Below are 14,790 nucleotides of genomic sequence, written 5' to 3'. Positions count from 1 at the left end.
TCTAAGTCGAATAAGAAACTCAAAGATAGAAAATCTAATCTAAGAGTTTCATGCCGAATATAGAAAACTATATAAAGTTCAGCGAGTCCAAGCGTAAGCCAACACCTGGTAGTGCAATGCTAAGCAACTCATAGTAAAGGTGGGGCAAGCTCCGATCACTGTTCTTAGTATTTTCTCATTATGTAAAACACAGCTCCTAGGAGATGTATTACTGTTCTACATTATGAGAGACGGTCACTACCCAGACCAGTTTCAACCCATTTTTTGAGGTCTCATCAGTGAGTAGGCAGACCTAGATGTAATACTAAGGTTTCATTAGACAGAGCTTGTATCTTTACTGTACGGGTTGCGAAAAGGTGCAGAAATCCAATTACTGAAAAATTACTACAAGTGCCTAGCATTTATTTCAGAAAAGAAGAAAGCAGTGTCAAGTGTGTTTAACCAATAAATGTCAACATGATGCACACTGTCATCAGTTAAAAATTACTTATAGCCAGGTGCTATTCCAGTGGTCAAAAAAATGGAAAACCCGAGGTATGTAATAAAGAGATGATCTGAAGTGTTGTGCTGCTTTGGCACACAGAATGCATACAAACATTTCTGGTGAAGATGATCATGACCAATGTTGTGTGCATTACCCAGTGAAATGTTAAGAACTTGAACAACACCAAGTGTAATCAGCTGTCATCCCTGATTAAGGTATCTACATGACAAGCTTGTTGTTCATGGTAGATGCAAGTGGACTACTTTAATTATCATTTGCCTTGGACATCTGTTTGGCCTTTAGGAAAACTACTTTAGAAAATTAAATTAAAACTGCCAAGAAATTATATTCTTTTTTAATCCTCTATCCAATTATAAACAAACAAAGCTTGGACATGAAGTATCTTCATCACTAGGCTACTTGTATATAGAGGTCGATGACTTCACATCAGTTACCTTAATATCCCATAATACAAAGAACACTTTCTTTCAGATGTGTATAATGCTATGCATTATGGGAAGGACCACTACACAGACCAGTTAAAACCTTTATTGATGTCTAATCAGTGGGAGCCAGATGAAGAAAACCATTACAGCAAAACTCTTCTTGTAACATAATCTCAGCTTGATCCAATTCCACCAACTGGCAACCAATTTAGGCTAGTGTAGCACCCTTAATATGCAGAATCTGGATCTGCCTATGTAGCTTTATGTAGAATCATATTTCCAATCATCCTGTCACCTAGCAAATGATGGCGTGTAAAATCAGTTGTATGAGAAAATAGATAATTCATATATATATACTCTTTACTTATTCAGCTGTCCCCTCCTATTGAACGAATAAAGCAATTTCACATGCAACGTGCTTGTACCGAATTTTCTGAAACATCCTACGTTAATAAAATTTAGTCAATCTGATCTTCACGTGATCTAAAACACAGATCGAGTATCCACTATCTAGAAAATAAGAAAACTCTGAAGAGGATCCAGAGGTAGGTAAATTTTTATTAGGACTGGAATGATGTGTGCATAGATAAATTGAAAGTTTATGAAGTCTGCAGAACTTGGTAGATAAGTGGATGAGAAGAAGATATACGACAGACTTACAAGCAAGTGAGAGGATCTGGTCAGATATAAGTACACTAACACTGAGGAGAAATGACTTTTCTCAGTGGTAATAGGTACTTTTATATGTAGAATGGAACGGACCTCCAAGAATGAGTCCATAAAGGCCTTGAAGCAATAAAAAAAAAATGTTTCTCATAAAGACTCACATTTGCCTTCCTCGTCCATCTTTTGGGAACTCCACATGATCACCATCTTTTTCAAGTAGCAACTGTCGAAAAATTGGTAGTTTCTCATCAATCTCCTGTTGAGAATATCTGAAAAAACATATAATAAAATTCTAATGCATGCATAGGATATCATCAAGTATATATTTAACATAGAGTACAATCATATATTTTATCATACAGTAACAATTTTAACTGAGAAATTCAATTTTATATACTTTCTTTCATAGTTATACAGTAATCAGCATTCATTATTAAGAAATTATGGAAACAACTACTGTGGTACAGTAAAACTCCAGTTTAATATAAACCAAACTAATTACCTGACAACACAAAACACTTCATAAACAATTAAAATAACTAAATACTGGGTTTATTGGTCATAAAGATTTAATACTACTAGCCACCTACTAATTTTGCCACATAACCTAATGGCTTCATCTGGATTTGGATGAACATACAAATATACAACACAACAATCATTAATTCGGAATCAATACATTAATAAAAATACGGAATATGTAGAAACCATGACACAAGTACAACAAAAAAGACATGCAGTGTGGATGCTAGCACATGGTTTGTCACTGTTCAGCACGTGCGTCCAATAGTTAGCAGAGAAATTAAACTCTGACGTGTTTAGAGATCTAATGAGTGGATTACCACTGTAGCCTCTTTGCTGTTACGGGAGCTGTAGTCTTCTTCTTCTATATATGGCATGGTGCTTTTATTATTATTATTATTAAGAGAGACCTCCAGGGAGTCAGAGACTCATCGAGGGAGGCCACATACTACAAACACCAGCTATCATACTTATTCTTGAATTCATTCACACTGCTCGTACTGACAACATCCAATGCCATTCCAATCATGCACCACCCTCTGAGAGAAAAATCTAGCCCTCACACCCTTCTTAGCGGCCTTCATTCTCAGCTTCCAAGGATGCCCTCTTGTCATTTCACCGCCCTCCATAAATTGAAAAATTCCATCGATTGAAATCCTGTATGATCCTTTCATACAGGATTTTTGTTTGTAAGTCTCAATCATATCACCCAGCTTTCTCCTGTTTGCTAGTGTCTGCAGTCTACAAATTCTCAATCTGTCTTCATAATCAGTATTCCACAATCTTGATATCATTTTTAACACTCTCCTTTGTATTCTTTCCAATATATCAGAATCACAATGGAAATCAGGAGACCAAACCTGCGTCCAATAGTCCAAGTGAGGTCTTATCAAGGCCTTGTAAAGAGGCAAAATAACATCCTTATCTTTACATGTGAATGTTCGTTTTAGCATTGCAATTCTCTTTTGAGTTGTATTTGCAATCTTTGCCACTTGGCCCCTAAATTTCAACTTCTATCTATTAACACTCCAACATCCCTAGCCTCATCAGTTTCTTCTAGCCTATTCCCACCAATATAATATGACATTGGATATCTAATCATGCTGAAGTAAATGACTTTACATTTACTGACATTGAACTGACACCCATTTTCCCATGTCCACAATTCCAGCCTATTCAAATCATTCTGCAAAGACTGCATATCAGCAGCATTCCTGATTACCCTACCCATCTTTGCATCATCAGCAAATAACAGTATGTCACTTGTCAAATCCTTCCCAATATCATTAATATACAGATTGAATAAACGTGGACCAAGCACTGATCCTTGTGGTACACCACTTGTTACCTTAAACCTTACAGACTCAGATACCCTGTATACCACTTTTTGATATCTGTCAGTCAGCCATCCTCTTATCTATGCTAATATTGTATAACCCAAACCCATTTTCTCCAATTTATGCAGCAGTCTGCCATGCTGTATTCTATCAAGAGCCTTAGCAAAATTCAAAAGTATCATGGTGTATCCATTCCCCTTGTCTAGTTTAATGGAAGAATGTAACATTGTTATAGAATGTGAGCAAGTTGCTAAAACATGACATTCCCTTAGTAAACCCATGTTGTTCATTGCAAAGTAGATATTCACTGTCAACTTATTTCTGAATGCAGGGCATAACCAATTTTTCCAAAATCTTCACCACCACTCCTGAGATACTAATTGGTGGATAGTTGGATACATCAGTCTTTGCACCACCCCTGTGCAATGGAATTACCATACATTTCTTCCATTCCTGCAGAATCTTCCTTGTTCTGAGACTCATATTAAACATTCTGGTCAAAGGAATGGCCAGTTCAGCTGAACACTCTTTTAGTTTAGCACACGTGTTGATATTCCATCAGTCCCTATTGATGAATTCTTATTCAGTTTGTGCAACAGCTCTAATACCTCAGCCTCACACGCCTGCATTTCTTCATCTAGTGAAGAGGTAACAGTGAGCTTAATGTTGCGTTCACCAGTTTGATAGCTTTTAACAAAATGGGCACTCATTAACTGAACAACCTCTTCTACATCTGTAACCCTCATGCCATCTGGATTTAGAAGAGTTATTCTTTCATATTCATTCTTTCTTTTACTTGTAGCATATCGATAGAATTCTTGTGGGTTATCTTTAGCATGCAGAGCTAGTTTCTTTTCATAATCAGACTGTGCTTTTCCGTACAACAGTTATGACTATTCTAGCCTACTGCTTATAACGTTCATAATGGACGTCATCCTTATGCAAATGGTATTCCTTCCACGTCATCCTTTTCCTACGAATCTCTTGCTTAATAACATTACACATCCATTCGACTCCTACTCTATTTATTCATCGAACTCTCGGAACACATTCTGATATTGTATCATTTAAGAAAATTGTTTAAATGCTTCCCATTCATTGTCGATATTCTTTCTATCCAGCAACCAATCCCATTCCACTGAACTCTGTATACTCCTCAGTTGGTCATAATTTCTTGCTTTGTAGTTCAGCATGTAACCTTTTCTGAATGGAATATTCATAAACTTACTGTATATTTTCGCGTATAATGCAATCCACATATAATGCGAACTAGAAATTTTGTTTGAAAATAAGCTCTAAAATGCCATGTCCACACATAATGTTATCTGTTAATCTTGTTCCCTAACATTATAAATAAATCAATACGACTTAACGAAAGAAATATTTATTTTAAAACAAAATGTCAAAATCCTTTAAATTCTTCTTCATCTTTCAAACATTTAATTTATAAATTCATCTGTAGACATTGCATCATCAGTGTAGCAGTTGTCGTCATCGTCATCATGCTCTCCATTTTGTTGTGCATCATCCTCTGTTTGTTGGTTCATTTTCAGGCTAGGTTTGTTTAACGAATAATATTTAAAATGAACTGTGGTTAAACCGATATAACTATGCTAATATCCCACTAAGGAGGCGGGATATTAGCGCTACTTACATTACTGGCTTTATGCGCAGATGGGTCAAGTAGATTTGGTTACATAGGCATTAGGTAGTATATATTGTGTGTGCAAGTCTAATAAGATATTATATTTTTTAAGATCCGCATATAATGCGAACCCTAACATTAGACCATAAATTTTAACCAAAAATTTTTCACATTATACGCAATAATATACGGTAGTCACTACTCAAGTGAGTACCACATGATCACTGTCACCAACTGGCGGCAGAATAGTTATGTCTTTAACTGAAACGCCCTCTGACACTATAATCAAATCTAACGCTCTTATCCCATTCAATGCTGTGGTGAGTACGGAAGAAATGGAAGGATTAATAAATGAAACAAGCAGTGACAGCATGGTGGTAGAAAACATTCAACAGCCATCTGGAATATATATCTACATTCGAAGTAGTAAAAGCTATCACAAACCTGAGTGAAAAAGCAGCTGGAGTAGATGATATTCGACCAGAAATGCTAAAATATGGAGGAATAAAACTTTTGCAGTGGCTACACAGCATAAATCAGAAGGCCTAGTCAGAACGTTGAATTCCATATGACTGGAATACAGCAGTGGTTCCCAACCTTTTCCCACCTGCATACCCCTTTTAAACCCATTTCTATAAATTGTACCCCTTGTTTTCAAAATAACTGTTTTTAAATACTGACACTTTTGTTCAGTGCCAATTTTGTTTACTTTACTTGTTTTTCCAGCATTACTGATTATTTTTTGTGTATCCCTGAACGGCCCAGCACATATCCCTGGGGGTACGCGTATCACCGGTTGGGAATCGATGCTTTAGAGCACACATAGTACTCATCTTTAAAAAGGTAAATAAAACCCAACATGACAATCACAGAGGAATTTCTCTATCGAGCGTTTCTGATAAGATTTATGCAAGTATTCTTGAGAAACGGCTAAGAAGAATTGTGGAGAAGAATAAGCTGGACAAAGAGAAGTTATCAGGATCAGATTTTCATTTTAAGACAACTACTTGAGAAATCATGGGAATATAACAAGGAATAGGAATATAATGTCCCATTATCACCATATCACTGGAAAGTTGTTCAAACTTTCCAGTGATATGGTGTTGGGATATTATACCAAGCAATACATAGTCTCTCTTTGAGTTCTAAATCAGCAGTTAGAATTGAAGGAGGTACAGGAAGATGGTTTGATGTAAAGTCAGGTGTGCGACAAGAGTGTACATTATCTTCTCTGTTATTCATCATCTGTATGAATCACATTATGAAGGAAAGCGGTATTAAATCTGATATCAGAATTTGTAATCTCAACTCTTTACTTTATGCAGATGATGTTATAATCCTAAATAAATCCAGGACAAGTCTGCAGGATTCCCTGACCAAATTGAATAACTACTGTAATAAATTTGGTATGAAAATTATCATTAAAAGGACAATGAAAATAGGCAGAAACATCAAAAACATCAACTGCATCCTGAATGGAGAATCTAGAGTACAAGTAAAACATTTCAGCTATTTAGGCATAATATTTAGTGTAGAAGGCAAATGAAATTTGGAAATGGACAGAATTAGCAAATCTCGTATGGTAGGAAGTCAACTGAATAAATTTATGGGGAATAAGAGAAAAAGAGAGATTAGTCCAAACACTAAACTAGCTTTATACAAGAGAGTGTTCAAACCAACTTATGGATCTGAGCACCCAGGATACAGAGAGGTCATGCTGCATCAGTGATGCAGGATGACCCCCCACACCAAATCAGTGTTTTGGTGTGTGTGTGTGGGGGGGGGCATGTATCAGAGGATATCCAAATTGCACTTCTGCAAGAAAGGCCTCCACCGAAGTGCATCAAGACACCGTGCTGGAACCTGACACATTGTTATGTGGTCCTCACCGTGTGTGCAGGTGCTGAGTCATATCAAAAGGTCCACTGCCTACTGTGAAACAAGGTATTGTTCAGGGGACAGGACAACACCTTGTTTCACAGTAGGCAGTGGACCTTTTGATATGACTCAGCACCTGCACACACACGGTGAGGATCACATAACAATGTGTCCGACCATGTATCACCACCTGATTGGCTGTCTGGAAGTTCCGATCTGAATCTGTTGGGCATCAAATTATGGTCAGAGCTTGAGAGAGAGAGAGAGTAGCCTGCAAGAAATGACACACCAGCATCGCCAGCCTGAAGGTGGATTTGAAGCAAGCAGTGGCAGCATTTCCATTGGATGTTGTGTGTGCCACTATCGATATGTGACCTCACAGACTTCAGGTATGTGTAAAAACAAAAAAATGGGGATGTTTCCAACATTAAGTGCTGCTATATGCACATTATATATGTCTTTTGTATGTGCTGAAAGCTGTAAATGATTCACTGATAGATTAAAGGTTTATGTGCTAAGTTGTAATAGTATTTATGGCAGGACTAGGTATTTCCATCTTTAATATTTTGGAATTTCATTTTTACAAAACTTTTTTGTAATTAGTGTTAGCTTAAAATGGTCAGCCCAAATTTGAGATTTTTTTTTTTTTAAACACCAGTCAGATTGCTCTTTTCTCCATTCATTTTTAATAGTACAGGTTTGTGTTTTTGGAAGTTAATTTACTGAAATGCTATATACTAATTTTGTGTTAATTTCCGATTGTGGTATCATACGCACATGGTGAAATTTATATAAATTTTATTAAAAAATTATGGAAACAGCTACTGAGTTATAGTAAAACTTCAGTTTTCTGTTTCCACAAATGAAAGAATTCCCCAGTGTCAACCCTGTAACTACCACTCAACAGTTTAAATGTCTCAATCATATCACTTCTGCTTCATCTGTCTACCAAACTCTCAGTCCACCTTTCTACAATCTAACCTCATAACTAACATTGTACATTCCTGATATCACTCTTTCCTAGGTTAATTTATCCCCTTCAAATCATGGGGACAAAATTTGGGCACAATAGTCCAGGTGTAGTCTGATCAAGGCTTTATACGTGGGCTGTTCAATAAGTAATAAGACTAATTTTACTGTGGCGAAACCACTTCACAATATTAATTTCTGTGGAATAAAGGAATGTTGCTGTATGTATTAACAAAAGAGGTTGATAGATGGCGTATACAGGCTGATGTGCCAGAGTGTCACGTGACTAAACGCAAATGCTCATCGGCGCGCCTACGAGGTGCGAGCAGTCTTCATGGAAGCATCCTTGGAACAGCGTTATGCGATTAAATTTTGTGTGCATTTGCAAAAATCGGCATCGGACACTTTTAACATGATACACGAAACTTTCCACGATGAAGCAATGTCGAGGGCAAGTGTTTTTTGCTGGCATAAAACTTTTAAGGAAGGAAGGCAAAATGTGGAAGATCTTGAACGTGAGGGAAGACCTTCAACGTCCATCACTGAGACAATGATCAACACAGCAGTGATTATCATCAAGCACGTCAAAAGGAAGCGCATTTCTGAAGAATGGCTTCTTATTGCACCACGATAATGCAAGGCCACATATTGCTGGTTTTGTGTAGTGGACGTTTTGCAGAAGAACAACACAGATATCCTACCACATCCTCTATACAGTCCTGATCTCGCACCTAGCGATTTCTGGCTGTTTTCTCAGCTCAAGAAACCACTAAGAGGCCGCCATTTTGAAAGCAACAAAGCATGTGTAAAAGCTGTGGAGGTGGTTTTGAAAGAACTCTCAAACGGACTCTCACATGTGTTTAAGAAGTGGACGCAACGTTGGGACAAATGCATCGCGTCTCACAGTAGTTACTTCGAAAAAGACCATGTAAACGATGATGAGTAAAGGTAATTTGTTTTCTGTATAAATATAGTCTTATTACTTATTGAACAGCCTACGTACAATGGAATGACAACAATCTTATCTCTACTGGTCAGTGGAATTCTCAGTATTGCAGCAATCCTCTGGGTTACCTTCACCACCTTTGCAGTATGTTCCCTGAATTTCAAGTTTCTATCAGTCATCACCCTGAGATCCCTTGCCTCCTGCACTTCTTCCAGTAACATTCCTCCAACAATGTATGTAGCCTTCCATGATGCATCCCAAATTTCAAGACTTTACATTACAAGGTCATCATGTGCAGTATACACATATATACAGAGAAATGAGCTACACTGCAATCTACATAGTATGCTCAAGTTACACTGATTTGGTCAACTGTTAACACTACTGGTGTGACCTGTAGTGGAAAAAAAAAAAGAAAAAGAAAAAAAAACCTAACTACATGAAAGCTAAAGTCCTGTTACAAATCATTAAGATATATATTAAGCTAGAAAACAATGTGCTCTCACATCACAAATAATTAGAATAAAATAGTATAGATGGCGGCCAATGAGGTTTGAAATGATTGCTTAAGAGTCCTAAAGTAAGAATTTGGTGGAGAACTTGAAAGAACTTATGTGGACTGAATGTGCACAATTTGAATTCTTGGGATTTTTATGCAGCCGTTATTGTATAGATTAGGATCACTGATCAAAATTTCATGCTACTTGAATTTACGTTCGTACCAGGTTTTTGTATGAAGTAAGGAACAGTTATCTTTCCAATCAATTCAGTGCAAGGTGTGAAAAGCATAACCCAAGAGGCCTGCTTTACTAAAATTGTTAAAATTTAATGTGTTGTTTGTGTCCTTTTTCACGGATTGAAATTTTATTTATTTTATCTGATAACCCATTAATGTATGGGATAGCTATAGTTTTACTGTAGGGTATATTATTTACATCTTTTTGGTGAAGTTACATGAAGTATGTAATTTTATTTTATTGATGGTATGTTTGCTATAGTCATTGTTTATAAATGTGTTGCTAATAATTTGTAATTCTTGTCTAAAAGCAAGTTCATTAGAGCAAATTGTTATAGCTCTGTTTATAAGGATGTTAAAGTTTTTGTGAATGGTGTTGTACAAGTTCATCATCACCATCAAATTCCTGATATGTAATCCTCATGAGGTATACAGCATAATTATGATAGTATTACATGAAAAAGATACACCATTACTAATTTCCAATCATTAATTTTTCTCCAAATTAATCTGTTATCTGTCAAGACTCTAATATTATCAGATCTTATATTTCTATCTTTTAAGGTGATGTTTACACTATCAATCCATCTACATCTTGATCTGTCTTCCTCTGGGTCTTTTTCCTGCCAACCTGGTAGACAACAGATCATCATCATCAAATTGCTCACAGATATATCCTCGGGGGTGGGGGTTACAGAATCTTATGATAGTACTACATGAAAAGTTAAATCATTACTTTCTTCTTATCAACAATTTTCCTCCAAATTAGCCTGTTATCTTCTGTCAACATTCCAATATTATCAGATCTTATATTTCTTTCTTCTAAGGCACTTTGTACTATATCAATCCACCTACATATTGATCTTCCTCTGGATGATCTTTTTTCATGCCATCCTGGCAAAGAATACTTGCTTAGCTAATCTTTTCTCTCCCATTCTGTTTAATTGGCCATACTACCTGAGATTAGCTCTGCTAACACATTCCTGAATGCTAACAATGTCAAGTACTTTTCTACTCTCCTCATTTTAATGTGATATTGCCATTAATGTGATACTGCCATCTGTTCAATTCAATAAGCTTTCTCAGAACTTATATCAGATGTCTCCAGCCTTTGATCAAGTGTTTTATTTCTAACCCAGCACTCGGATCCATAAGTTGGTTTGAACACCGTCTTGTATAAAGCTAATTTAGTGTTTTGACTAATCTCTCTCTTTCTCTCTTATTCCCAATAAATTTATTCAGTTGACTTCCTACCATACCAGATTTGCTAATTCTGTCTATTTCCAAATTTAGTTTGCCATCTTAACTAAATATTATGCCTAAATAGCTGAAATGTTTTACTTGTTCTCTAGATTCTCCATTCAGGATGCAGTTGATGTTTTCAATGTTTCTGCCTATTTTCATTGTCACTGTCCTTTTAATGATAATTTTCATACCAAATTTATTACAGTAGTTATTCAGAGTTTATTTTTCACTTGGTTAGACTATAATAAGTTTAGTTTAATCCTTTATCCAAGTGTGAGCAAACAAAGTTTGCGCCTGAAAGTATCTTCAGGACTGGGATAAGGTAGTGCACACCAGGCAACTCATTGCAAAGGTGGAGAAAGCTCTCACTACTCCTATCTCAGTATCTCCCATAATGCAAAGCACATCTCCTTGCGGATATGTGTAATGCTATGCATTAAGGCAAGGGCCACTACCCATACCGGTTTCGACCTTTATTGAGGTCTCGTCAGTGGGAGCCAGGCCTAGTAGTGGAGATACAAAGGCAGAAGCAGTGAGAGGTCATCCCAACCTATAGGAGTTGCCAGAGGGTGTGCAACCTTATTATTAAATTACTCTGGATTCAGAGAAAGATGTTGAGAGTTTATTTTTCACTTGGTTAGACTATAATAAGTTTAGTTTAATCCTTTATCCAAGTGTGAGCAAACAAAGTTTGCACCTGAAAGTATCTTCAGGACTGGGGTAAGGTAGTGCAACACCAGGTAACTCGTTGCAAAGGTGGAGAAAGCTCTCACTACTCCTATCTCAGTATCCTCCACATTTGCAACGAGTTGCCTGGTGTTGCACTACCTTACCCCAGTCCTGAAGATACCTTCAGGCGCAAACTTTGTTTGCTCACACTTGGATAAAGGATTAAACTAAATTTATTAGTAGTTATTCAATTTGGTCAGGGAATCCTGCAGACTTGTCCTGGATTTATTTAGGATTATAACATCATCTGCATAAAGTAAAGAGTTGAGATTACAAATTCTGATATCAGATTTAATACCGCTTTCCTTCATAATGCGATTCATATAGATGATGAATAACAGAGGAGATAATGTACACTCTTGTCGCACACCTGAATTTACATCAAACCATCTTCCTGTACTTCCTTCAATTCTAACTGCTGATTTAGAACTCAAAGAGAGACTATGTATAGCTTGGTAGAATGTCCCATTAACACCATATCACTGGAAAGTTTGAACAACTTTCCTCTTAGCACTTTGTCACATGCATTTTCCAGATCTACAAAACTTAAATCCAGATCCTTGTTATATTCTCATGATTTCTCAAGTAGTTGTCTTAAAATGCAAATCTGATCCTGACAACCTCTCTTTGTCCAGCTTGTTCTTCTCCTCCACAATTTTTCTTAACTATTTCTCAAGAATACTTGCATAAATCTTACCAGGAATGCTCGATAGAGAAATTCCTCTATAATTGTCATGTTGGGTTTTATTTCCCTTTATAGCAATGTACTCCATCGGTTCCCAACCGGTGGTACGCATACCCCCAGGGATACATTTTGGGCCATTCAGGGGTACACGAAAAATAATCAGCAATGGCAGAAAAACAAGTAAAGTAAACAAAATAGGCATTGAACAAAAGTGTCAGTATTTAAAAACAAGGGGTATAATTTATAGAAATGGATTTAAAACAGGTATGCAAGGGGAAAAAGGTTGGGAACCACTGCTCTACTCCACTCATATGGAATCCAAACCTCTGACTAAGCCTTCTGAATTATGCTGTGTAGCCACTGCAAATGTTTTATTCCTCCATATTTTAGCATTTCTGGTCAAATATCATCTCCAGCTGCTTTTCCACATTTCAGGTTTGTGATAGATTTTCTTACTTCGAGTATAGATATATATTCCAGATGGCATATGACTGTTGAGTGTTTTCTACCACCATACTGTCACCGCTTGTTTCATTTATTAATCTTTCCATTTCTTCCATAGTCACCACAACATTGAATGGGACAAGAGCTCCATGCCATGTATAGAAGAAGACTACAGCTCCCATAACATCAAAGAGGCTACAGTGGTAATCCACTCATTAGATCTCTAAACACATCAGAAATAAATTGTTTGAAATTTTAAAATAAAAAATAAGAGGAAAAAAATGCTTTCCTTGATATCAAGATTACTCTGTCACTATAAAATACTCTGCAACAATTACATTTGGAGCTACTGAAATTTCTGTAATACCAGTTAAGAGGTTTTATTTTAATTCATATGGGGTTTCCCCACCTTCCTACCCCATCCCTCAGGACAGGTTGAGCCTTCCTAATGAGGGGGTGAAGTATGTATGAGGTGCGACAATTCCCAGAATGGCTGCGTAGTGGTGCGTGTGTGGTGATTTGGTGGAAGTCACACAAGTAATCATCTTTGTACATGTTTTAACTAATGCATGCATGCATAAACCTTAAGCTGATAGAGCCATTTGCTAGTTGGCTATTGCAAAAACAACAGAGACCTGCATGCAAACTTCAGCAAAAAAATGTGTGATCAAAATTGAGCAGTGTGTTAACACCAAATTTTGTGTGAAAATCGGCAAAACTGCTACTGAAACGTTGGAGCTGTTGAAAGTGCTCGGTGTGGATGCTCTGAAAAAGTCAAGTTCTTTGAGTGGCATAAAAGATTCAAAGGTGGGCAAGAAGATGCGAACGACGATCCTAGAAGCGGGGAGCCAAAAACAAAAATGCCAGACACACATGTAAACAGATTGCAAGATTTGGTACAGTCTGACAGATAATTAAGTGTGTGATTAATGGCTGATGAATTGCAAATGAATTGAGAAACAGTGATGGTCATTTTAACTGAAGAATTGGGTATGTGAAAGATTTCTGCGAAGTTTGTGCCTTGGATCCTGATAGATGAACAGAAGCAGCGGCGGCTTCAAGTTGCAACTGATCTTTCTGCAAATAAGCAGATGTTGTCGAGTGTAATTATGGGTAATGAAACCTGGTGCATCCAGTACGATCCTGAAACAAAATGCCAGAGCATGCAGCAGAAAACCACCTGAGTTTGCCACATCTGAAAAAAGTACACATCATGTTCGCAGTTCAAGACTATGTTGGTGTGTTTCTTTGATCACAAGAGGATAGTCCAATATGAATTCATAGAACGGGGACAACTGGTCAACCAACAATTCTGTTCAGAGGTGCTGAAAAGATTACGAGATTCTGTTTGGAGAAAAAGATCTGAATTTTGGTCTAACAAGTGGATCATCCATCACAACAAAGTGCCAAGCCATAGTGCGCTCACCATGAGAGTTTCTTGCAAAAAAATCGATTACTGAATTAGGTCATCCTGCTTATTCATCTGACTCGGCTCCCTGTGTTTTCTGGCTGTTTCCAAAATTAAAGACTATGCTAAAAGGACAAAGATTTTCTGACATTGCTGATATCCAGCATAATGTGATAAAGAAACTCAAGAGTATTCAGGAAAAAGAGTTCCAGGCCTGTTTCCAAAAATGGAAACACCATCTAAACCAGTGTATAAATGTACAAGGGGACTACTTTGAAGGCAACAGTAGCCACTAATGTATAGCTCCGCGCATAGGTTTTTTTACAGGTGCATTCCGGAAATTAAATTGTCACACCTCTTATTTTATGACTGTAGATCTGTGTGTGTTCATGAGGTCCGTTTGACTGTTCTGTGGTACAAAAAATCCGAGTTTCCAGATGAAAAAACCCTCTAACTCCGTATGGGACTGACTAACTGACCTTTAGTCAAAGGAGACCAGATAAAGTTCCTCACATTATGGACGGGAATTGAACCCAGGTCTTTCCAACCAAAGGACTTTGTTTATACCATGGGTATCCAACCTTTTGGCTTGCCTGGGCGACACTGAGTGAAGAGGAATTGTCTTGGGCTGCATATGAAATGTATAATAT

The 14,790-nt window shown here is 37.1% G+C and overlaps 1 protein-coding gene across 5 annotated transcripts in view; it reads right to left on the bottom strand.

The window, feature by feature from the left end:
• The window catches only part of Srrm234 (Serine-arginine repetitive matrix 2/3/4), a 615,875-nt gene that overhangs the window by 529,167 nt on the left and 71,918 nt on the right, over positions 1-14,790 (bottom strand). For all 5 annotated transcript variants that reach the window (XM_090391694.1, XM_090391696.1, XM_090391697.1 and 2 more), the window contains one exon: positions 1,758-1,865. In XM_090391694.1, the coding sequence (XP_090247820.1) occupies positions 1,758-1,865 (108 nt within the window). The remainder of the gene's footprint in view (positions 1-1,757; positions 1,866-14,790) is intronic.

Source organism: Typopeltis vanoorti, chromosome 4, assembly GCF_054136105.1.
Source record: "Typopeltis vanoorti isolate ZY-2024b chromosome 4, IOZ_Tvanoo_1.0, whole genome shotgun sequence".
Lineage (NCBI taxonomy): Eukaryota > Metazoa > Arthropoda > Arachnida > Uropygi > Thelyphonidae > Typopeltis > Typopeltis vanoorti.
The sequence above is the reverse complement of the archived record's forward strand: the minus strand, read 5'-3'. Positions and strand labels throughout refer to the sequence as shown.